The 25790-nt window shown below is 44.3% G+C and overlaps 2 protein-coding genes across 15 annotated transcripts in view; both read right to left on the bottom strand.

Annotated features, from left to right (window-relative positions):
* The window catches only part of NRG1 (neuregulin 1), a 522383-nt gene that overhangs the window by 101073 nt on the left and 395520 nt on the right, over positions 1–25790 (bottom strand). For 5 of the 14 annotated variants that reach the window (XM_076361760.1, XM_076361757.1, XM_076361759.1 and 2 more), the window contains exons 1-2: positions 6599–6656; positions 5478–6168 (exon numbers count right to left, since the gene is read on the bottom strand). The exons of the other annotated variants lie outside the window; for them this stretch is intronic. In XM_076361760.1, coding sequence (XP_076217875.1) covers positions 5478–6105 — 628 coding nt within the window. In that variant the 5' untranslated portion in view covers positions 6106–6168; positions 6599–6656. Of the gene's footprint in view, positions 1–5477; positions 6169–6598; positions 6657–25790 lie in introns of those variants that run through there. 14 annotated transcript variants of the gene reach the window in all.
* On the bottom strand, positions 6440–6785 carry LOC143172379 (uncharacterized). Its single transcript, XM_076361773.1, has one exon. It carries the CDS (start codon positions 6716–6718, stop codon positions 6557–6559), a length of 162 nt encoding a protein of 53 aa, XP_076217888.1. The 5' UTR covers positions 6719–6785; the 3' UTR covers positions 6440–6556.

Below are 25790 nucleotides of genomic sequence, written 5' to 3'. Positions count from 1 at the left end.
TTTGAAAGCCATGAATTTGGGGTGCTTGAACAAGAGAAAGAAACGCAGGACCGATCAGTTCAGTCCTTCACATGTTAAATAGAAGAACTGTTCCTATGCAAGCAACGAATGTTAAAAAGGGGGATGGTAGAGATACAAAAAGAAACAAAACAATAAATTAGTCTGAACAAACTGTGTGCTTGTTGAGGGCATTTTAAAGACAGTGTGACTAACTGGGCTGGGGAGAGGAAGTCTCAGTTATCACTTTAGAAGGCTTAATGGACCTGAACTCCCTAAAAATTGCAGCATCTTGTGCATCTCACCCCATCAGTCCCAATCCCACTCTACTCTGAGTGTTCCTGCCACAAGTATATACATCTGTAAGCCACCATGACCTTTGGGAAAGCAGAGAAAGAAGTGTTTCAGGGAAATACAGACTGGCTGGCTCAGCACAGTGGCACTTGCTTTATTGCTGCTTGCTAATGGAGGCCCAGTTGTGTCTCCAGGGCTTACTGAGATCAGCGTCTCTTTATTACGCTCTTGAGTTAGGCTCAGAACTTGTCTGGTATCTTAACCATGATTAATTATAACTTCCCTGTGACAAGACATTGTTAATTCACAGGACATGTCAAAGAAAAGTCATGGCTTTCAAAACAAGTCTTCATATTGTATAGCAGACATTTAACGTAGAAACTGAATTGCAAGGTTAGTCTCCCTATACATTAATTGGAGAAAGAGAGGTACTCCTGCTAGCTAGACTCACGCTGGGAATCGCCTGAGAGAGGTCTCTCCCTTTATGCTGAATAGGAAGCCGAAGGCCGCCTAGCTTCCTAATGTAGGCACTTAAGTCAGGTGTCTGAAGCTAATCAACATCAATACTGTATCAGAAATGGAGCAACATCTGCTTTAAGGTGCTCTCCTCCTGCATCTTCAAGCTTTGGGGAAAAAGCAATCTCCCTTGTGGCGCTGCCCTGCATAATAACAGTGAGCGTAGAAAAAGCTGGTATACAGCCTGTGCTGCATCATCTGCTCTCCCCTCCTGTGAGTACAGTCCCCTGCGGCTCTCTGAGACATCCCTGACCTTGACACTTTCAGAGGCTGCCAGGCATGGACTCAACCCTACGGCATCGTGATGGGGATTTGAACTGCAGAGCATGGGTCAGAATTAGACTGTTTCAAGAAAAGGAACAAACACCATGTGAAGCTGCTATGAACAAACCCTTGCTGTCCATAAATTGAAGCCTTCAGCTGGGCTGCAGCACCTATAACTGGAGGGAAAGGCTCCCTCCAGCCTGCCACAGAGGTAAAATACAGACTTTCACAAATCACTGTGTATAGGAGAAAGGACATCAAATGCAGAGCTGAGAAAGACCAAGCAGAGGTGAAAAAAGCAGAAAGAAATTGCAAGGAATATTTACAGTATGATTCCAAAACAAGGAACAGGCTAGTTTTCTTTCCATTTTTCCCACCCCTAGCTCTAAAAAGACACAAGAAATTCAGCTATTGTGCCTGGATAACTTTGGCGGGGAGCTGAGACCATTTCCTAGGTAAACACCCACTACCAGTCCTCAGAGGCACTCTTAACACTTTTTCTACCGAGGAAGAGAAAGCAGCAGCCTTTGCTGATGCTGGCCCAGCACACCTGAAGTGGCAGCAGAAATCAGAAACACAAGAGGGAGCAGTCCCAGTCAGGGGTGGTTGACAGCAGTGCACAGCCCTTTCTCTGCTTTGCCACGTTTTCCAGGCAAGGGCCAGCACTGGTGAGGTAGGAGGGAGCCCTGCCTGCCCCCGAGGGGCATGCACAGGTCCAGTGCTGCACACACCCACCCACCCACCTCTGCGTGTTACAACCAGTACAACTCAGTGGGCACAGAGGTTGGGAGATGCAGATGTGCCTGTTGGTCACCTGCTGGCCACCAGCGCGGCCTGTCAGCACACAGCACCCGAGGTGGTCAGGGAAGCCAAAAGCGGAAGGGACGCAGGGGCAGTGCGGCTGTGCTGCCGGGGAGGCGCATCCTCTGAGTCCTGCTCTCTGCCGGGCTTTTTGCTCTGCTCACGGGGAGACCCACTCCAGCAAAGTCCTCGTGCTGTGGTCTATCTCCTGGCCTGCCTTTTGTGTGCCCCGTGGCACCTCACAAAGTCAGGAGAGTTGTGATCCCAAAGCCAAGAGCTCAGGCACCTCTGCTTTGGGGCAGAGCCAAAACGCAGGAATACTGCATCCTTTGGCAGAGCTGTCACCCCAGAAAGGCAACCCCATACAGACCTTGGCGGGTGGTTTTGGGAGAAATCTGCTTAAATGCAAAAAGAAGGCAGTGGGAAGACCTGTAAAGAGGGGAGTGGTTGGTTTGCAGATGTATAGATGCAGTTATTACAGAATCACAGTTTTGACAGTATTACAGAGCTGTGTCTATTACCAGCCTGGGTAAAGGGTGGAATTGTATTTAAAGGTGATGGTGTAGGAAGAAGTAAAATTTAGCTCCTGAAACATGTTAGCACTTTTGCAATCTGCATGTCTTCTCAGAGGGAGGGAGATTGTAGGTTGGCGCGTAATATTGTATCCCACTTGTAATGAAATCTTCTCTGGTGTAATTATGCTAAGATTGACACGCTTCCTAAATATGGGAGTGCTTTAAAACATTCACCTTTCCTTTTTGTTTCATCAAAGGAGAAATGATATTACAATATAAAACGTAAACCAAACAGAAAGGAAGAGATTATTTCTGTATTGATAAAGGGCAAAGTATAATAATAGGGGTGAGACCAGTCTTGACTCTAATGCACCAGACACAATTACTAGGATTGTCTCTCTTCTGCTTTCTCTCCCAGGCTCCAGGAGAAAGAAGAATCAATTAGCTCTCTGCAGACTATGACCTTGAAGGATACAGCTTTAAGGGGAATATGCTGAGTAAGACAGAAAAGAGAGGAGAAGAAGAGAAAAGGATTTGGAAACTCATGGAAGGGCTTGGTTCAGAAACAATACATCAGCCACAGAATATGAGATGTGTCAGTTCTTTTTTATTTCTGTACTGGAAAAAAAAAAATTATCAGCACAAAAGGGGCTTTCTGGGAACAAGTTACCTCACTCTGCCTGAAATGGAAAAAAGGACACTGAGAAGCAAAAGAAAGGACAATCCAATTTGCAGATGCTACTTTCCAAACCATTTCTCTGAGAATTTTATAGCTGTCAAAGGCATTCATAAAAAAAAAAGTTATCACTGATGTAATCTGTCAACCTCTCCAACAAATCTTGCTCTACATAAAACACAATGATGTGTTTGAAATGCAGCTGTTTCAAAAACCCCAAGACAGTGTTTTTAGAGCTGTCCAAAAAGTTCTTTTCATGCCTCTTTGAATTCTTAGGCAGTTCTTCTACAGTACAGTTTTCCAGCTATATTTTCTTCCTTTTCTTTGCAGGGAATTGCAGCCTCTTGCCATAGTCAGAATTATGTGCCACAGTTAGAATAAATACCGTCTACACAACCTTCTCCCTCAGAGCAACCCAAACTTGACCTGCTGCCAGTTCTCCCTCTCCTTTCAGTCTGTATCTATCTGGAAGTCTATGATACCTTAAAACACATTTACCTTAAGAAAATTAAGGCAACAGTAAAAAAACCAACTCAACCCAATCACCTAATTTCTGGACAATGATTTATTTCCCAGATGTGAGCAGATCTGAATGCAGATAATGGCTTTTCGTCAGTGACTGCTCCAAAGAAACTCTTTTTTCCCCCCCCTTCATTTACTCCAGAGGTGAAGTTAGGACGTTATTTATAAAGGCTTGTCTCACATGTGGAAATTCAAGAGGATGAGGGTTGTCCTGGCATAACTAGCTTTTGGTTGCTTCTCCCTCTTGCACGACAGAGGCCATTTTGACTGGATGGTGGCCCCTGGTCACTTTATAAAGTAAAAAGTGCTGCATATCTTTAATGTCACTTACGATATTTGCACTACAAAAAAAGATTTTCTGCATCAGAGATAAAAAAAAAAAAAAATCACTTAGTATAGTTCTATATAACTGCAAAGGTGGTTAAGTGTCCCAATAATTCAAGTAATGTCTTACCTACAACAGACAAAGCCCCCTGTCATTTAACTGCACAGCAATATTTCCCTATTAGACTGTTTCCATCAGACAAATTCTTATAATCCAAAGGCTGGTTGTCACCCACTATCTAAGCAAAAGGCAGCAGGGCTTCTACAGGAATACTTAAAATTTTCTTTCAGTGATTCTGGAATTGCTGTTCAAGACTGACTCTCAGCTGAAAGGACCGCCACTGAAATCACTGTAGTTATGCTCATTTTCACTGGCAAGGTGGTTGGCCCAAAATGTTATGTCTAATCCAATTGCCACATATCTATACTGAATCCAGTCTTGGTGGGGCTAAACTCAGTAGCTAACTTTGGTGACTTCAGGGCTCCAGGGTGAGGTCCAGTATGTACCACCTACAAGGTGGCCATCCTGCGGCATTACAGGGAAGGCACGAGGCAGAATAAATGAGATGGGGTCCTGCAAGGCAATTCGATCATTCTAATCACTGCAGCTTTCCAAAGGAAACCTCAGCCCTGTGCTCTCAGCACAACGGCGCACTGTCTTCTCTTTTACTAGAGTTGCACAATTTTACACAGCTCAGAAACTGCTGGCTTGATCTGCTCTGGATTTGATGGGTTAAAATGATGAATGTCAAAGAAATTACACTTCAGCAATGCAGTATTTTGATGTTTTATGATCACTACTGAGAAAATAATCCAGGTACCCTGGGTATTTTTTGCTTTAAGGATGAGCAAAGACTAATTTGGAAACTGATCCCTCCTGCATCGGCAAGAATGCTTTCCTGAAATGCCCCACAAAAGTCAGAGGCAATGTCTGAGGAACAGGTTCAACAACAATCAGCTCCTGGAAGAAGGGAAAGACGCAGAGAAATGCGTGCTATGCTCTTAAGAGAAAGGGAAAGATCATAAGCTAACTGCTAAATTAATAATTCCCAGTCTCTAACTGCTTCAAATACGCTGTCGCTGTCGCGTCCTGAGGGTTTCAGGAGGATGACAGGGATGTTTGCCAGCAACAGACTTCAGGAAGGAGGTAGCAGAGGTGCTCTGCAGGCAAGGCAAAGAAAATGAACACACATGGGAGATTCAGCACAGGATACAAATCAAATTTATATGAAAAATACGCTGATAGACCATGTGGTATAGCTATCAGATAAACCCTTGAAGTCAATCACATTGACTTCCCTACAAGTGGATGCAGAGAAAAGGGTGGTACTGGCACTCTACAAAGGTCCCAAATGAAGCCCTCTTCATTGCAATGCACACCTCAGAACTAAGTTCAGAGGCCCCTAGGTGCTCTCGTCAGGAGGTAACCCATGCTATACCCATCTTAGTACATTTAAGCTTTGCATGCCAATCACATGTCCTCGAGGACAGCTGCAGAACAGTTAAGTGCCTCCTTTTTTTTTTTTTGTGTGGAAAGGAAAACAAAGAAACACATAGCTTCTACTTACAAAGTTTTGGAGCAGTTTGGAGATTGGTTTCTGTTGCTTGCGCCTGAGACGCTGTGGTAGGCTCCAGGGCGGGTGGTGACAGCGAAGGTGCGGCAGAGGACAACAACCCAACATCTAGGATGCGGTTATACAGAGAAGGCTGGAGGAATGGTTTGGAGGGCACGAGCGAGCTGTCACTTTGCACTGTCACTTCAGCCTTGCTGTTGGGGCTAGGTACGGGGAAGGGTGAGGCATACACCTCCGAAGGCACCCAGGCTGACAGAGCTGTAGGATCCACAGCGCTCTTTGGGTCTTGTCCTATCCTCCCAGGGTCAAGGTGGGTAGGAGAGTCATACTCAAAAATCTTGTCCACAAAGACCCACTTGAGGCCAGCAATGCAGAGGCAAAGGCTGAGCAGGCAAGCCAGGATAGGGGCGATGCAGATCTTTTCAGAGTTGAGGCAGCCCTTCAGTCGCTCTGCCTCCAGGCACACACAGCAGGTTGCGGCAAGGCCTGCTATCCCCTGGACCCTCCTGTCCTCTCTTTGGGTCCCCGGCATGTTCTCCTCAGCTGGGAGCCCGTCAAGGGATGCATCAGGGCTCAGCTGAGCTGAGGGGCTGGGGAAAGTGTCGGCAGCTACTTCAGACATGTTTAAGCATCAGCTCTCAAACAGCTCACCTCCAAAAGGCCTTAACTCTATCACAGTCCATTACTGTGAGACACAGACAAAAAGAGATGGTAGTAATAGTCACAGTACTCTGCAAAAATCACAGAGTGGGAGTCAACAAAGGGTCCGAGCTCAGCAACTTCATCCAAACTGGGAGAGGAGTAATGCACAGGAAAAATGAGATCCCCCCTGTCCCCCCCTGCCCCCGAGCCCTCTGTCGCTCGCTCTGCCTCTCTGAAGCAAGAGTAGCTTCACAATTACTGAGCTCCTGTTTGCTGGCCACTTTTATAATTCCTTAAACGCCTCTCAAGCAATTCCAGCTCTTCTGCGGGAGGGAAGAAACATCCCCCAAAAGCAAGCACAACAAAACAAAACAGGGGGAAGGAGGGTGGTGGGAGAAAGAAAACCACGAACACCGAACAAATTGACCAGATTAAGTGAACCAATAGCCCAGAGCGAAAGGCAAGACTCTCACCTTGAGCATCTGAGGCTGGTATCTGCTTAGACGAGGAAAACAATTGTCATGCGGTAGAAGGAGCAAAAGCAAAATCTGTAACAACAGCGGCAGCGGCAGAAGTGACAGTAGCAGCAGCATCCTGTCGTGTTACAGCGGCGGCTGAAAGAGGCTGAATCATTACAGAGCAGCAGGTGCTCGCTGTCTGAGCATCACTGCAAACAATATCATTACACAGAGGTTTGAAAGGAAGAGCGATGCCAAGACGGTGGTAACTCCCTTTCTCTCCCCTCCCTCTTTGTCCTTCTTGAGCGCTCATTCACTTTCCTCCTTCCCCCCACCGCACCCCCACCCCCCCCCCCCGCCCCGCTCCCCCAGCCCCCGCGCAGCCTGTTTCCCTGATGTACAGACTCGCTCCTTCCTCCCCTACCCCACCCCCCGCCCTCTGCAGGGCTGGTCTGAGGGAAATCAGTACACCCAGCAACGCAGGACTGTCAGTGACTTCCTATTTTATCCAATTAGGGGGAATAAAGGCCATCAAATCAAAGGGAGGGAGCGGGCAGGCGCGCAACTCCTGCCTGCTCTCTCTCTCCAGCCGGAGCGCGGCCAGAGGCGGCGGCCATCGATGACACGGTCCTCCGGCGAGGACCGGGTGTCGGTGGGAGCTCTTTGGGTTGGACTGGGCTCGCACAGTCTGATATCCGATCTCTCCCGGGGGGAAGACCGCTTTCCAGCAGCAGTTTCTCCCTGCCTGACACCTAGAGACAGCTTTTCTTTCCAAGCCCCTGAATAAGTTTCATTCACTAGGGATAGTGCTGGGATGCATCTTAGGTCAAGCAGAGGAAAAAAACCAAAACAAAACCATTCCCGCCTCTGACAAATTTGCATTTAAGTTATTACAAAGACGTTTGCATAATTTTTTTTTTTATATTCCATTTTCCCACCTCCTTTCCAAAACCCTCCAAAACCAAAAAAGCAAAGACTTCACACTGAAGCCAGCTCCTGAACATACTTTTCAAGAGCTGGCATGCTGCTAGCATATATCCTCACTCTCCCTTAGACTAAAAAAAAAAAAAAAAAGAAAGAAAAAAATGAAAGAATTTTATTATTAACAAGACTTCCACTTTGTTCTTAAATTTGCCTGTCATTCCTCACCTCTACCAATACCTAGCACTAACTCCCATTTCCACCAGTGCAGTGTAACGCAGGGGTAAATCAACAGTCCAGTTAACATAATGAAAGTAAGATTAGAACCAGCTCTATTCCCAGTATCTTTTGTCTCCCACAGAAAAGTACACCTGTGTAACAATACAGACATATGTATAAAAGGAGAGGGGCTTTTAACACAATTTCCAGTTCCTTGGACTTTGTGAAAGCATTTGCACTGAAGATTTGGCAGCATGAATCCCGCTTTCTCCTTAGCATAAATGGCTGCAGGATGTATAAGGAAACAAAGAATCAAGTGCTACAGATGGCCCTGAACTCATTTTTGCTGGTACCTTAGTCAGGCATCTGAAAGGTAATTTCCTTTGTAGTTACATATTTTCGGCAGTGACAAAAAAGACGTCTATTTCTACCCATCTCCTCTCTCTGCCTCCAACTCTCCCCGCCCCGACTTCCATGGGAACATTAGTAACGTGCACATGAAAATGGTTTATCAAAATCTCAATGAATCCTGTAGTGTTTTCATGGACTCTCATGTCAAGGACTAATTGATGGATGTCTGATCACAAAGCTTCCTGTGAGGCTGTAGTAGCCAACTGAAGTAATCACGATGCTACTACACTCAAGTGCCTGGAGAATTTACCTTAAAGCACAGCCAGTGATAACACTCTCTGGAAGAATGTAAAAAGATAAATCATCATACAATCTAGTCTACATTACCACTGAAGTGTCTGGTCCTCAGGTTAATGATGTGATCAGTAACCTCAGACAGAATGAACAGCTTGCATTGCATATTTACGTACATGGCTCCTCTTATTACAAAGCACTTGTGCTCCATAGCTGGTAATATTCTGTGTGACTGCAGTCTCTTTCAAGTATCTCAAAACCTATTTCAAACAGCAGTAACAACACAGCCACTGTAGAAAGGATAACATCTCAGCAGCATTGCCGTGACGGCTGTGGTGGTCTGTGGGTACAAGTAAGCCAGGTTTCTAGAGAAAGGACGTATCTTTTATTAGATTAACTGATAAATCTGGGAAAACCATACATACTTTCACACACACAAGTTGCTCCTCAGGTGTGAAGCTGAAGCATCACTCTTCAAAGCAGAGTGCAAGCTGAGAACCAGCTGGGAATATTCTCTTCATTGCACAGATGAGATACTACAGCATCTGAGTGCTTGGCACAAATTTTTAAAAATGTCCTGCCTTCTTTATCCGTGTGTAATTTTTCAACCTTCCTATTTCCAGTAAGACAATTTTCCCTGCTGACGCTGCCCTGAGCTTGTGTTTAATCCACTACCCTGTCTGCATCTTCCCTGCACTGGCCTTCCAGGCAAACTGCCTGTGTTCAGTCTTCTGTAATCTTCACTACTCTCCAGCCTATCCACATTTAACTGCTCTCTAAATTATGTTTCTGCTTTGCTCACATCTTTCTGGTGCTGAGGTAAACAGAAATGCATGTGGAGATCTTGCACCTTCCTTCCTTCCTTACAAGGGTCGCCATGAAGTTAAAGTAATCATGCACAATGCTACATAGCTGGACGGAGAGACGGATTATTACCGGTTCAGATCATGGGCTGTCACCTCTGCATGCACAGTGCCCCATGAAACCTCAGAGCTTCTTGTCCCAGGAGCCCCGTGGGGCCACTTGCAGGGGCTCCCCTGAATGTGGGTGCATTGCCCCCCTCCTCAGCCTGCTGCTGGAGGGGCTGTGAGCTCGCAGGGACCGGGGAAGGGCTCTGCTAAAGGGGTCTCGCCTGTCCCCCCCGAGCCCTCCTGGCTAAAGGGAGGCAGGATAGCTTCTGCTACCTCCCTTGCTTTTTCATGCTCTCCTCCACCGGCCAGGGCCCAGCCTGCCTGCACCATCTCCTCCCGGCACGCAGCCACCTCCAGCCCCTCCCGCCGCCTCTGCGGCCGCAGCATCTCCGTGGGGCCTGGCTCCCTTCCAGGCTGCAGTACCCTCCTCTGCTGCAGGTCCCTTCCCCCGCGGCACCTCCAGACCTGGCGCGCAGGCTGCCTGCTTCAGCATCGCGCAGCCAGCTCTGCTCAGACCTCCACCTCCTCACGTCCCCCTCCCCAGGGAAGCCTGCAGAGCCGCTTCACCTTCCCAGCCCCGCTGAAGCTGCGGGGTGCTGGGGCTTGCGGCGAGAAGAGCAGGGCGGCACCCTGCCTTCGGAGGTGCCTGGCGGCTCCTGTTATTCCCCGGCCAACAAGGGAGAAAGGCAATGCTGAATCATCGGCCAGGCTGCTTCCCTGGCCCCGCTCCACATGTGGCCAAAGCCAGGGCCAGGACACAGCCTGCCCGGGATGCTGCAACCCGATACTGTGCGGGGCTGCTTTCTCTCAGGACCTTTTGGACAAAAATGCAACCCCACGCTCTTTACCGCATCTGGGTTGGTAAGGGAGCACGCCGTCTTTCGTGCCAGCTCTCGTGGCTGCGGTAAAGGCTGATGGTCTCTCATTTTGGGTCTGAAGATACGACTGTAAACTGAAGGTACAGTTCACTGGTTTTGGGGGTCCTTTCTGCTCCCCTTCCCCCCCAAAGCAATGCAGAAATACTTTCCTGCAGCTGCAGTTTTGAGCCTTCTACATTTCTGTAGTGACACGCTAGCACTGGCATGCTGTGCTTAAACATGGGTTCTAGCCCAGGCTGGAGGAGATGAATGCCTTGGAAAAGAGCCAGCAATTGGTTAATGGAAAGGGAGACCCTGGAAGAAAACAAGAGGGAGCATGACCTTGGAGGTAACAAAGTTTTACTAGGGTAGCCAATTGGTGGGCAATATAGAAGGATAAGGAAGGAAATTACTTGCCTGTTTGTAATTAGGTTAGGTCTTTGTGCAAAGATTTATTTCTGATTATTATGTGGCTTGGGTCTCTTTGGCTTAGAGGAAGAAGTAGTGTGATTCTACACTAATGAAGCTAATCTGTGACTGAGATTTGGACTCTTGCCATATGTAAGTGACAGGTTGAAACTCAGAGGCTTACAAAACTGTAATTTTATTTTGTGGAGTGTTTTTGCAAAGAATCAAGTGTTATTTTGCTAAGTTCCACTCCCAAAAGACTCAAGGAAAGACACAAAGCCAAAGTCAGCATTAACCTCCAGCCTGTGATGAGGATGAACAAGCTGTATCTGTTCCTCTGGATTTACGGGTCCTAAAAGGAGGTTGATTTTATATTACCAAACTGCAGAGGACCATTCTCTCTGACCAGCCACAAAGATGTGAATGAAGCTTAAATAGATACGTGATCATAACTGATGAGATCCTGCAAATTAGAGCAGCAAGTACCATTTGACTCAGCTGACCCTTCAGTCATGCCATAATCAGATCCAAATCTGCTGAAGGTTTTGGAAATCAGGCTTGGTGAGTCATTCTCATGGAAGCCATTGGATTTCAAATATCCATCTGCTTTAAATAAAGTCCCAGTAGTCCACAAGAAGATTCTCTAAGAATTATCTACTTTCTTGCAAGTACTGGGACATTAGGAAAGTAAAGTATGTCTTCACAAGTGGTTATTCATGGCGCTGCTGGATCACAGTTTAAGAAAGGATGCTCAGAGGACCACACATCAGTGCAGGGCAAGTGATCTCCCCCCAGACCACTGCTTTCCTTTAAGAACATGCCCATTCTTCAGAAAGAAGCAAGCAGCAATATATGGCATCAGCTGCTCCATCATGTGTTTGATTGCACTCCCTTTTTTCCCCCATACATTGAGAAATTAAAAGCATTGTAACCAAGAAGCTAAAAAGAAAAAAAGTACGTGTTCATTAACAAGAGATTGATGAGGAAGATAAAAGGATCTCTTTTTATTGATTGCAGGCACTTTCTTCAAATTAAGTAAGTGCACTATTTAAAGATGGGGGGTGACCCAAAGCAAGTGAGCAGGCCCAATAAGCAGCATCACTGCCAGCAGCCATGGTGTGGGAAGAGTGGGCTATCACACATGGTGCAAACGATTCATTTATTTCTCCTTTCAGTGCTTCACCAATCTCCCCTCCTTAATCCATCTCCCTTGGATTGATGCCAGCACTAACTCCCTTTGAGTCCTTCCAAAAGCCTTCCCTAGAAACCTCATCTCTCAGCTCAAATGGCACAAGGAGAAACCTTTATTTTGTTTCTATACTGGTCCTGTCGCTGGAACTGCAAATGTTAAAATGGGACAGGACTTGCACACACACACATCCCATTTTTCATCTGATGGAAAGCAAACAGGATACGTATGCTAGCGCTGTTTGTATGTCTCTGCCCATTCCCACCACCTTTTTCCCCTTTATTTTTTTTTAAACCCTCTGGCCATTTGCAGCCATATGTGACTGAGAAGAAAAAACATCAAGCCCATAAGAAAACGCAGGAAGACATGAGCAGTAAAAATACAAACTTCTAAGCACATATTCAGCCTTCGACATGAGGGTAAATATGTCAATGTCAGCAGATTCATTAGTGTGCTTAATTCATTTGGTATAAGAGGGCTGCTGTGGGAAGACCCCCTACCCTCAGACAGGGACATGAAGAGGCTGTATTCAAACCATCTCCGTAACCTCAAGCCAAAACAACTATACTGGAATTATTGCACTGTACAAGTAGGCGTGTCAGAAGCAGGTCCTCACAGTAGTACATTTCTTGGAAATGTCTGGAGCACAGGATAGAAACTTCAGTGCTTGTGAAAACATTTGGGAGAGCTCATGTTGCCTCTGTGGCACTGTTTTCTGTATTGACATCACATGTGCACTTTTACACCAGGCATTTACACCAGGAACATACTTTCTGTAAGTCCAACAGATATGGCTTGCAGAAACAGTGATTTGAAAAAACAACACAACTACAATGGCCGTTTCAAGGGATGTTTATACTTTAAATAGCTACAGCCAGTAATTGAAACTGAAAACTGCCATGAAATGGGCTGTTATTTCAGGGGAACCAAAAGGTTTTCTGAGTCTTTTCATCTTCAAGTGAAATGTGAGACACTGAGTTTCTTTCATCCTAATCAAAAGCAGAGCTAGTGGCACTACACGAGACACAGAAATCCAACATCAAACCACGAATGTCAGGGTTTTTCATCAATGGCACTGACTCATTCCCCCAGCCTCTGCTCAGCCACAAAACTGGGATGAGCCCTGCCACTGTTCAGGCTAATGATAATTAGCTCTGCCATGTGGTAAAGGAGCATTTAAGACATGCAAAGACATGTCATGCACTCAGCTAGGCTCTTCTGCCTGAGGGTAGAAGCAGCAGAAAAAAGACCATATGCAGTTTCCTGGGGTTTTTTTTTGGTTTTTTTCCATATCTGGCACCACCTTCACCCCGTCACTGGAGTCCCCAGCAGACCTGCTGGGGCGGTTGCGATTATTTATTTTCACAGTGTGGCAGTGAGCTGGGGCAGCATTGTAATCATAGGGCCCAGGCTCGCTCATTAACTCCCACCCACCTTAGTGCTGAAATGCATCTGCGTGCCTGCATTTCAGCCAGTTTATTCAGATGGAAGAAATTCCTTGTGGGTGTCAATGGGACAGTGGCAATACTGCTACTTTGCACAGGCATGGCTATGCAGGATTTTATGCTGGCCAGCCTTTATATCTGCAGTGCTGCTGCTGCTGGGGGAGTCACTGGACACTGATAATTTGAGTAAAGGTCCCAAAAGCCCTGAATCAAGGAATTACCCCTCCACCATTGGCCCCTGATTATAAAGTACTTAAACGAGCATGGAGTTAAACAAGTGGTGAAATGCCTTCCTGATTAGAGATGGGCTACATCATATATCTAAGTGCCTTTTTGAATCAGAGCCTAATTCAGGAACTGAAAAGGTATTTTGGAGCGTAGTGCTGTGGTTTCATGATAAACAGTTTGGCAGCAATATCATCCTTTTCCCTGTTTCTCCTTTCTTTTTGCTCCTTCTGTTCTGTCACCTGCACTAATTCAGTAACATTTTTCATGTGACCAGACTCTCAACTGGATCAGAGAACTGATTTTTGACTTAAAAAGAATTTCTTTTAAGATTTTTTTTTTAATGGGTAAGCTTACCAACTAATTCCCAGCCTGGCCCCCTAAACATATATAGGCTGGAGGAATGGGGACAGGACCATGCTCCAAAGGACAGAAGTTCCTTGACCTTGTCTTCTTACAAAGACTTTGCATAGTGAAACCATGACCCAAGACCCTTCCTGAATTTAGGCTTAACTTAGGCAGAAGCTCCTAGAAGATACAAACAAGATACCCATTATTCTTGACTTGAAAAATCTTGACTCTACTTACTACACCTTTCATTTTTTGTGAAGGCAGAATTATTTTTGTACCTGCACATATTCCCAACTGCCGCTGTTTAAACCTTAAGGCATCCAACTTCACTTCACTTTAAAGTGTCATTTTCAAAATTTCAACTACACCTGGACTTTTTCACAGAGTAACTATTCAGCGTATGTATATTCAATAGTTTTGCTATTAGAAGAACAAAAAGAAAGAAGTCAAAGACATGGAGCCAGCCTACTGCATGGAAGAATTTCTGTATCATTAAATAAACGGGTATTATTGATAGGACATTGACATATTACTGGCTTAGATTTGTAAAGTACGTCTTACAGTACAGTTACACATTCAGAATCTGCAGGCTTCAGAATTTTGCTTGCAGAAAATGTTATGATTTCAGCTCAAGAGCTGGTTTGCATAGCAGTTTTCTGCAAATACCTCCAAATAATGGATTTAATCTACCTCATCCTAAATCAAGATATTAATTCAATTACACTGGTTGGTTCAGCTCTGGTCATGTCTATATGTAGCCTGACTATGCTCAAGTTAGCAGAATTGAGATGTTCGCTGTTTAAAACAGATAAGCAACACAGTATTTATAACTGCAAAAATTCCAACAATAACAAAAGTGACAGCTCTCACCATGCCTCAGAATCCTAGCATCATCAAGGACATTTAATATTTAATATTTAATATTCTTTCTTAGTGCATTCAGAAAGCCATAGAAGGCATGAATCACTCCTTTGGCATTGGCTGGAAAACATTGTCAATTTCCAGCAAATAATTAAGAAGAATTCAAATAAGTATGACAAAGGAGATTTTATGTCTAGTCATGAGTTTTCAGTAGTCTAATCAAATATGGTTTAACTACATAGCTATGTTTTGAATGCAAACCCCAGCCTGCGTTTTAAGATGTCTTGTCACATCGTTCTTACCCCTGCACCCAGGCTCTCTTTGTGCTATATATTGTCTGGTGCAAAAGCAAAGCTCTCACCTTTTAGAAATCAAAATTTGAATTGAAATAAGGTAGTTAACTCTTCTCATACACAGGACTTCAATGTTCCTGCATCAGGTTGAGTCTTGTCAAGAGCAAGAGAGGAAAACAGCAAAGAGGAAATTCCAAAACCTTAAAGAAATCTATCTATCTGCTGTACTCTCATTTCGTTGATGCAGTTCAAAGCTACAGAGCAGACTCTGTCCTGCTCCAGACATGAGCAGACCCTTACACTGGGGTAAAATGGGTTCATTGTAACTTGTTTGCATTTAACACACGGGCATGCACAGGGCAGGGCAATGTGGGCCATTGCTGCTGGATGGTGTAAGAGCAGTAGTGCAGCTTTGGAAACACTCCCCTCTGCAAGACATTGGACAACCTAGAAATGGAGCATAGGAGGCAGTGACAGAGCAAAAAACAGGTTTTTAAAGCCCACAACAGGACAGAGGAAGGCAAGTAAATGGAGCCTTTGCTACAGAACCCAGATATTTCTAATCCCCACTACTGGCAACAACAGTATGTGACAGAGTGTTTATGCGCTCATACATATATATGTATCAGAATGAGTTCACAGCAATCATCATTTCATTTGATGGATGCATTATTCCTGCAGCATTTCCTGCATTCAAACTGCAGGTCATGTCCACCGGGGGTGCCTTATGTCTGCCTGTGTTTCACCACAGAGGCTGTGGAGTGGCAACGGGACTACAGAAAGGAGGTGGAGAGGACAGACTGTCTTTTCCCTTCTTCTTGAGGGTGCCTAAGGAATACATGCATTTACTCCGAAAGAGTATTTGAAAGGGTGGGCCAGACAGGCAGGGCTGCAGTCACCCTGTATCCTGTATTCCCAGCCAAGCTCATCCAAATTACTATCCAGAGAAAAAGTCAAATAAAATAGAGCTGTCTTCCTGCACACCACTGTAGGTATGCTATGCCTATGGTGGGAAGGGTGGCCATGATGGTGGGGAAGGGAAATAAGCACCTACAAGCTGCAAGAAGGAGAAAGAGGCACTTAGCAACCTTGGCTTGTACACACACGGACAAGGTGAATGGTGTCCCTAAAGCCCTTTCTGATCAGGGCCATAGTTTGAAGCCAACCCCTGTAAAACTCTACCATTCCTTCAGTCATTGACTGCTGCAAAGATGGGGCCAAATTTCTTGCCAGTGCGGGCAAGATTTCAGCCTGCTTAGCCACAGTGATAGTGAAGATCTAATACCTGCTTTCACCTGAGGGATGCCTTGCTCTTGCTCAAAAATTCCCTGCATACTGCTTAACTGCCACTTAACTCCAATTAAATTAAAAGCTGCCAAAGGGCAACAAATCCTCTCTGTGTTTGTAATTTCACACTAAACCCTGTGTCCTTCCTTCAGGGTTTTCGATAAAGGAACTGTACTTTAACAACTTTGTACATGCTAGAGGAGAAAACAAGGATGTGACCAAAATAGATCTGATTCTAAAGGCCCAAGCTCCACAGGGCAAAGCCTGAGCTCCCCGGGGCAGACCAGGCTGGCACACATACTCATGGGCATAACGTTGTTTCTACTTATTCCAGAAGCCTGAAGCTCAGCTAAGGAAGGAAAAGGCAGAGTGTCTTGAATTTTGAACTCCTTTCGCTCCAAAGAGCGAAGATGGTGATCCTGCCTCACTGATCAATTTGAAATGATTCTCTGGAGGTCTTGTTAATAACACTTGAAAAATATATGAAATTCTGTATATTACATCCCTTTCCTTCGTTAGGCATCAGTTCATGGTTTCATAAGGAAAGCAGCCCTGCTCAGCTGCACAGAAATCACTCTTTGAGGCTGCCTTGAAGGACACAAAATGACTAAAATTTAACCAAGTGAACTGAAAAATAAAAAAGGATAAAGTTTTGGCCTGCGTTGCTGAGTATGTGCTAGTAACACTACACAGTGCAGGTGTGAGCAGACAATATACTTCCCCTTCTAAACTAGCCTGCTTAAGAAGTGCTAGTATTATCCCAACAGTGACTATTAGGGTTAGACATAGGCTAATTAGAAACCTATGCAGCTGGGGTCTAGTCAACATTAATAATTAGTTGTAGCTGTTTCCACCACCTTCCACCCTCCACCTCCATCTCCTTTATTCCTCTTACTAAAAAAAAAATCTCTGTGCATGTATGTAATTACAGGAAAAATAATGCATTATTAATGTGGCTGCAGCAGACAGAAAGTTCAGGTTTACTGCTCATCCGTGTAGAGGTAAGTTTTCACTACTGGTAACAGTCAGCTTGCTGGTGCATTAGGTAATGACAGAGTTTCCAAGAGTGCCAACTAAAGTGGCTAAATAATACCGGCTATTTGGAAAAGCACAGAAGCTGGGAGGAATGATGGGTCTGAATCTATCACTGAGACAGGCAACTGTGGACAACCTGTAGGAATTATTCCAGGAACAATTAACTTGCGACAATAAGGTTATGCATTTTCTTTGATCCACGAATGTGATTACGTTCAAATGCAATTATGCAAGTCAGAAGTCTCCAGAGGACGGGCAGAGAGGAAACAGGTACAGATAGCAGCATGAGACAAAGCACCCCAAATAAAGGTCTTTACCAAGCCCTTTTCCCATCAAAACAACACAGTGTTCACAGTGAGCTGGAAAAAATCCCCACACATGTCCTGTGATTTCAAGGAATATCAGACAAGTCAAGCCAGAAGTGCTCATTTCCTGGCACACTGAACAATGATCTATCATTACAGACATGTATCTGTCAAGCTGGTATCTGCACACACATGCTGAAGAAATGCCTTTCAGATTTCATTTTCCGGTTATCCTGGACAACATATTATGCTGCATACAAATATAGATACATAGCCAGAACCCCTGAAATGAAGGCTTAGAACAGCAGAAAAATACGGTGTGACTTGAACAAGTAATAAAGTTACGGATTAGATACACAGATTAAAGTCACAGAAATTAATTCAGACCTGCTCCCCCAGCAGGATGCACTTGTGCAGTCTCAACCCAAGTCACATTTTGTTTTTTCCTCTCCTCAAGGGGTTCCTTTTTTGTACAAAATTTGTAACTCCTCGATATAGTGCCTAAAATGTAAAAATCGTAAAAAAACAGCAAGGAGCTGTCCTAAAGCTGAAGAGTTACAAGCTTCTCCCACACACAGTTGACGTGTCTCACAGATTTCAGGGATCTGCCAAAGAAAGGCAAATAGACTTCCTTCCTAATAGGCCAGAGGGGAGGACCCTGGTGTGCAGCCAGAACCAAAGGGCTAGCAAAAAATTTGGCACAGAAAGCTTTGTTGTCCCAGGTCACTTGCATGTTACTGAACAAGAGCTGCAAGAGGGTTGTCACAACACCTACCATTCAGGCTGTGGCTGCCCACTTCACCCTGCTGACTGTGAGCCCTCCATAGTAGCTTCTTGCTGACAAGGAGCTACTGTTTCTTCTTCTCACCAGTTGGGCATGATGGGGATTAGGGTAAAAACCTCTGTGGTCCTGCCTTTGAAGATGACTTTCTCGGGTTTGTGTGGCAACAGTTAACTATAACCTTTTCAGCTACCCACGGCCATTGACTATTTCCCTACTGCAGACAGGCTTTTTAATACCGCTGTGGGGAACTGTACTCAGATGACACAGAGAAATCCTTTGGTAATTATTCAGGCTAATCCTATTAGGAAAGAAAGGCTTTCAATTGCTAAAGCAACAAAAAACCTTTCAGAGAAGGAACCTACCACTTCAAATTAAATCAACGCCTCCTTCCAGCCCAGGATAACCTGGTTATTATCGTACATAAGAAAAGTTGTGTTAACTGAAATAAAAAACTGTTTAACATTTTAAGAAGTTTTATTTAAAAATTTAAAAAACATATTTGAAATGCCTACAAATTCAGAAGACACCAATCTGCTTTCCTGCACATATTTTTTATGCACTTTACTAGTCCACAGTTCTACTTGTGCATTTTCCAAGTAAGAGATTTTTACAGAATGTGCATAGTTTTATAAGGATTTTACCTATACTCCAAATTTATGCTACAAGAGAGGATAAAATTTATGTTCCCCAAATTTGCTGTTATTTTAATGCTGTGGTAACGTGACAGTGGTAGAGTTAACTCTTTCATGTGCTCATCAGAAATTCAGCTAGAGTGTTTAAAATGACAGTAACTTGATTTATTGAGCAATAAGAGGAATTATCCCTCTATGGCCACCAGCCAAACAAGTAATCTTTTAATAAGGCATGTGAAGTCACTGCATTTCCTTTATGAGGAAAAAAAAAGCGCCAGTTAAAAAAAAAATGTGCCTAGGCACCTAAAATGGGCCTAACGTGGTATATAGGCACACCCAACCATGTGGCCTTAGGCACCTCAGTTCCCTTCTCACATCTGCATCTGCTCATGACTGAAGGCTCTCCTCCATTCCTTACCTTGGAGGGTGCTGGATGAACCAGGACTGCTCTTCAGATCCTTTTACTGTGGTAGACTTCACCCAAGATGTTAATAGCAGCTTTTGGGTTTTATTTTAAAATAACCTGACATGGCTACCCCTTTTCTCCCCCTTGGGAGTTTTCCTTCTCTCCTGAGAGCACATTTTCAATGCTGACACTGCAGGCTGTTTTAGGGAGAACTTCCAAGGTCCTCTTGCTGAAGTAAGCCTCCAGCTTTGCAGACAATGATGAAACATTTTTACACTAGATAGACGAATGTCACTGAAGCTTTTTTCTAAGACTCTGTGGACAGAGGAAAGACATGGTAAACACTATCTCTTCACAGGCAAAGAGTAGGTGCATTTGTTCGATGGTGGTTTAATGCTTTCCCCCTCCTTTTTTTGGCCTCCATAACTCTGAGGAAGCGGTGAGGATCTAGGAGATGGGCAGAACTGGAGACAACTACTCCTGCTCCATCTTAGTCATCTCCAAGATGCTGGCTGCCTGCCTGGCTCCCCACTCAGCACATGAGTGTGGAACAACCTTTGGTAATTGTTTGGACTAATCCTCGTAGGAAATATTTTTAGTTTTGAGGCATCTAACGTGTTTCTGGGCATTCACTGGGGTGCCTGCACATGCAGTTCAGGGTTCATGGGTTGTACCCTCAGGAGCCAAGTGTTGGTCTGGGATTCCCAGGCTGCAACCCACATTCATACTAGCCCTAAGGGATGTGCTGAGGGTTGCTTAGGAAATCTTTCCTTTGATCAGTGTCTTGCTAACATGCAATTGCTGGACTGTCTGTCTTTCTTGAGCATTCAAGAATGTGTCCTTGTGATTGTTGTCTCTGTGATACATTTCTGCATTTGCAGATGTACAACCTCCCTCAAGTAAAGGATTTAGAAAAATGTAAGCAGGATTGCATATCTGTTAGAGACTCTGGGAAACAGAAGGGGAGTGTTTGATGCCTGACCAGCAGCACTGAGTTGTGTTCACCCTGAGCAGGAGTGTGAAAACATAGGAGAGAGATGCAGTTGCTTTGTGGGACCTCTCTCCTTCATTTATTTAGCAAATACAAGGAACTGCAAGACTTCTTTACAGCCTCTCACCTAATGAAAACACAGCAAAATATTTTTATAAGTGGAGGGAAATATTTTTAATAAGTGGTGAGAGAATGTCAGAATATCTATTAAAAACTACGGTCATCTCAGAAATACATTGCTGCTGTCAGTAATTAATGTATGAGTTATAAAACTCAAGCAACTAACTTTGAGCCTGTCTTCTTTTGTACAGCTGTCTTTCTAGCTGAGATCAAACACATCATTTAATGAATCGATCCCTTTCCCCTTCCCCACAAGCATTCCTATTTGAACATCTACGTTTTCTCGTAGTAACATTATGCATTGTGTCTGAAATCGACATGATCATGGAAATTCCCAAAGGAACCTGGAGCACGGCTCATGTTGCTCTCGCTGCACAGGAAATGCAACCGTTCTTACTCATCCTTCCTCTATAATGAAGAGTCAGATTCATTGCCTTTCTGTGCTGAGGAGGAAATTGCTGCATAATCTCCTTTCACAGCTAGACAATCCCCTCTTTCCAAAGCAGGCTAAGCATGCAAATTCTCCAGACATGTTTGATGAATTTCTAATAACAGTGGGTGAAACGACAGGGCAAAGGCGAGTGTCAGTGACAGAAGCCTTGTGCTGGCTCCCTGCTGAAGACATTGTTTTCCTTGTATGTTCACCCACATATTAATTGTGGGTGATACATATGAATTGTATCTGCCCTGGGACAAATAAACCATAATCAGGTCAAACTGTGGCCAGTCTTAAGGTCAGTTAGAAGTCTTGAAAAGACTAACACACGCATCCTTCTCAGCACTTCACATAGGCTGCAAAACGAGACCCCCAAGGTCTCCCAGTTTATGATCTTACATCACCAGCGTAGTGAAGGGAGTGCCTTCTGCCAGTCAGGGTGTTCCCCTCCATCTCTTGAGCTAAGAGAGGGACCTCTGTGGGCTGTGAGGAGCAGGCCAAGTTATGCCTCTCCAGCCTGCCAGGTGATTTTATAGCCCTCTGTGGTTAAATTTTCCTGTATGGGGAACAGACACATTTATTTTTTCTATGTGGGAACAGAAAAGAAAAAAAAAATCTTATCTGCCATTGGGAAACACTTATTTGCTTAGGCCCCCTTCAGGTCAAGTTCTTAAGGAAATTTTGACAGAAGATTTGATAGTTGCACGGAAAAGAGGAACATGTATTCCCTTGCTGCACTAACAAAAACAAATGCTTCTTGCGCAAGGGCTACTAAGCCTCATGCTTTAGCGTGTAAGTAAATCGTTAATCACAAGAGGGCAAGGATGACATTTTCTAGGTAATAAAACAAGCGCACAGTTTTCCATGAAGATTATTTTTGCACCTTCGTCTCCCTTTTTGGCCTTGCCCACAGTTAGAGACAGTAATCAGTAAAGCACTGACATATTCTGGTGCTCTGTATTCCCACATCAATCATGTGCGACACTGTTCAAGGTGTCTGAAATGGCACATGACTCCAGCCACAATATATGATTATGTGGCTTGCTGCTGTAATTGTTTCTAGTCGATGTAGATAAGGGATGAGGAGAGGCAACAGACCAAGAGAAGATTACACTCCACTTAGTGGCTTAGGCTTTAATCATCTGTCGTCCCTGACTGCCCTGGGCCTATAAGGTGAGAGAAGCCCCACTCCTAAGTCACGGGGCGCTGGTGGCCTTACAGTGAGGAACCTGATCCAAGGCATAACGGGGTGGTGGTTGCTATGGGAGAGCAGGAGGGAGCTGAAGCCAACAACCAAACAAGATTACAGAAGAGACAAGACTCCCCGCAGATCTAACAAGAGGAAAAATAGGAGTCAGAAAGGTTGAGTTACCTCTCATGGTCACGGCTTAGGAGGAAACTCATTTAGCAAAGGCATCATCTTTCTGTTGTGCCTTTTCCCCACCAGTCCCTGACGCACTAATTGCTGCCTGCTGCCTGAGACAGAACATGGGGCTCGGCGGGCACTGGGGCTGGCCAGCCTACCTGCTGTTGCCTGTCTCTGGCTGGTCTGTTTCCCCATCATCTGTGAGCATAGGCTGGTGGCAGAAATTCTGCCCTGCAGCAAATGCTGTTTTCCAGAAGGTCAGCTTCCCTTTCTTCCCTGGCCAGGTAGAGGAGGTACAGCAGCATGACTGCTTCACACATGGTCAGTTTGACTGGCTGACAGCTGGGACTCTCGTTCAAGAGCTGGTGATATTTCAATTTTGACAGGTGGTACTGTGTGCAGAGATCATGCTGAAAATTAATTGAAATGACTATTTTCTGCAGAGCTACTGAAGGCCAAGACACAATCATGACTAGGGCTGAGGAAGAAATAGCCCTAGAGATCAGAAAAGTATGTAGAGCTCCTTAAAGACTCACTGGACCCTTATTAGTCAGTGTTTCTTGCAAACACTGTACTTTGTCATGCTGACAATTTCCTGTGATAACAAAAGGGGAGATGCCAAGAATATGGCAGTGTTTAAGAAATGAGTGGTAAGATCTGGTTGAGACAAAGGCTCAGCAGAAATGCCAGCTGATACACACATGCTCTCCTCTCCTTTCTGCTTAGACTAGCCTTTCCTGCGCTCCACCACCTCTTTAATACTAGGATACAGCATATAAACTTGAGAGCAGCAAGTCTAAACAAGTGATAACCAATTCTCCACTTGCCTGCCATTCTAAAGAGTTAGTGGATGACCATTTCTTCTTAAATGGCTTTTTTAAGAATTCTTTTTTCCTTAAGGAAGTTTCAAAATTTTCAGCAATCCTGTGACAATTCATCAACTATAGCTAACGTGTTTCTACTAGAGCTACCCACTCAACATCTTGTTCTGCAAATTTGATAATAGTCAGTATATTTGGCTCACTCTTTTTGATTATTTTTTCTCCATCCAGAGAAAATTCTCCATCCAGTACTTCATACATGCTGCTTTTGGGCTGTTGTGAATGGCAATCTCATATTTTACAAGGTATTTACAGAAAATAAAAGCTATTCCTCAGGATGAAACATCATCCAGAGGAACAGATTCTTAATGAATTAAAAGGAAAGAATCCTTCCCCTATACCCAGCCCTCCTTACTGGCCATCTGCTAATAGTGCCCATGTGTGTATAAAATTCATTTGCACATTTAAATTGAAAAGCTCCATTTGCTCAGCCTGCCTGTAACTGTGCTCTCTTGCTGGGGCGAATATTAGGTCTCTGATGCATGCATATTATCCAGTGAACAAATAATTGCAAATGCAATCCACATCCAATTATCTGGAGTTTTACTGCATATTTTCTACATATAACTCAAGCAGTAAGTACAACAGTACATTAGCTCTCCAGGTGTCCATTTGGCTGGAACAATTAGTAAGGTGCTCGCATTTAGCTCCTGTCTTCTCAAGTGTAATTCACTCACGGTGTTGCTGCCAACATGAGAGGTCACTTATACACTTGGTGCAGGATACAGACGTTGTGGAAAGACACCGAGAATCCTCAGCATCTGACAGAAACATGCAACTGGACAGGTTAAGGTAAACAGTCCCTAAGCCATGCCTAATTTCCTCTCCCCTGCCTCCAGGAAGGCATTTCACCGATGCACAGCCCAAATGTGCTGGCTGAACATGTGCAGAGAGGATTTCAGACTTGTGTTACCTCCCATGAAGCTTGGGATTGATCCGCCGCTCTTAGGGATCACAGCTACGTTGGCTTGACTACTAGTCTACCAATAAAAATACAGAATCCATATTCACAGCATTCCCTCCCTGGACCTATCTTAACCTCTTCCTCCCTCCAAAGTGACAAATATATAAAGGAGTTACAAGCATCTACTCTGCAGATGTAGCTTGCCTAATAACCAGGGACAGCATCTGATTCAGAGCTCATTACACCACAGAACTGAAACACCAGTTCTACATTGCGACAGAGACAGACAGACACAGATTTGAATGAGCTGCATTGCTGCTCAAGGCAATCCTTCCATCTCTCCTGCAAAATTAGTGTTTAAGATTCTTCTGGCCTCTTGCAGACTCTGAGACAACTGTTATCCTACTGTCTGTCAAGTATTAGTCGCCATTGTGGCAGCTAATGGGTTTTGTGTAGATCATTAAAATATTCAAGAACTAAGCATAGCCTGCAGCTTGTTTTAAGCCAAAGATTTCCCCAGTGGGAAATGGATGGAAAGAGTCATTCCAGGGAAATAATAAAAGTCATACTAGCAGTATAAAAAGTATAGTGCAAGATTAGGTTCCAATCCTATTTCACTGTGTGTCCTGTGGAGTCAGTGGAATCACTCCATGTTTGCATTGCTTTAAATAACATAAAATATTAAGGAATTCAAAACAATCAATGCTAGTTTTGGACTTTCTTAGAATGGAAAAAAGTGGGGGGGTGGGGTGGCATTTAATCAGGCGAAAGTACCAGACATTTAAACCTACTGTTCTCTCAGAACAATAACTAAACTGTTGAACTAATGCCCCACGGCATTGGACGCCAGTGCTTAAAAGCACACACAGAATTTTATCTACAACTGAAAGAACATCCTCAGTTACTATATATAAAAACACAGACATTTTAAACAAATAAAAGCATCACATGTGGTTAGCTCACTTCTAATTTGAGAAGACTAGAAAAAACTTTCTGCCACTGACAATTTGTGCCACAATTGGCAGCAGCTGATCTAATGGGTAGCTTTCTACAATGTAGGTAGCTGTGGCTTTCACAGCTAGATATCTGCCTGCAAAATAGACATGTTTGAAAAAATGCCCTCATATTTCTTCCCTGGAGTATGGCTTATCTTTTTCTTTTAAAAACCAACCATTGCAGTAATACACGTCAGCAAACCTGCTGACATTTTGGAAAGCTCATCTAAATACCTGTCAGATGCTTGACTGTGTTATTAAGAATCATGTTTTGGATCATTGTGAATATTACCAGAAAAATATCAGTAATAAAGTTCAGATTCCACTTTATAAACCTCAGAAAAATAATGACTATATTAACTTCTGAAGGGCTTCAGAAGTTCCCCTTCCCTTCCCCTCCCTTCCCTTCCCCTCCCATGTATAAATGCTAAACTTTAAGAAAAGCTCAGTGGCACATGGTGTTTGTAAAAGCTTCAGGCTGCAGAGTTGTGTCCAGTCAAATCCTTCCTGACACAACATCAATTCTGAACATTTATAGCTCTGGAGCAAGGAGCTTTTCTGTGCTGAATAAACAAAACAGAAACAAATGAACAAACAAAAAAGCCAAATGCTCAGGGCTGGAAAAACAATTGTCTCCTCTGTTGGCTTGGGACTGGAGTGTAGTAGGTGTTGTCTCATCTCTCTGAGAGCAGTGTCTGCAGTTGCTACACTCGGGGGGGCTGTGGTGTAACACCAGCTGC

The sequence above is a fragment of the Aptenodytes patagonicus genome, chromosome Z (assembly GCF_965638725.1).
Source record: "Aptenodytes patagonicus chromosome Z, bAptPat1.pri.cur, whole genome shotgun sequence".
NCBI classification, from domain to species: Eukaryota; Metazoa; Chordata; class Aves; order Sphenisciformes; family Spheniscidae; genus Aptenodytes; species Aptenodytes patagonicus.
Note: the sequence above shows the minus strand (reverse complement) of the source record. Positions and strands in the feature narration are given on the sequence as shown.

Excerpts from the sequence above, each read along its gene's own strand:
- LOC143172379 (XM_076361773.1), bottom strand. The coding sequence starts at position 6,718 with ATGCTGCTGCTACTGTCACTTCTGCCGCTGCCGCTGTTGTTACAGATT.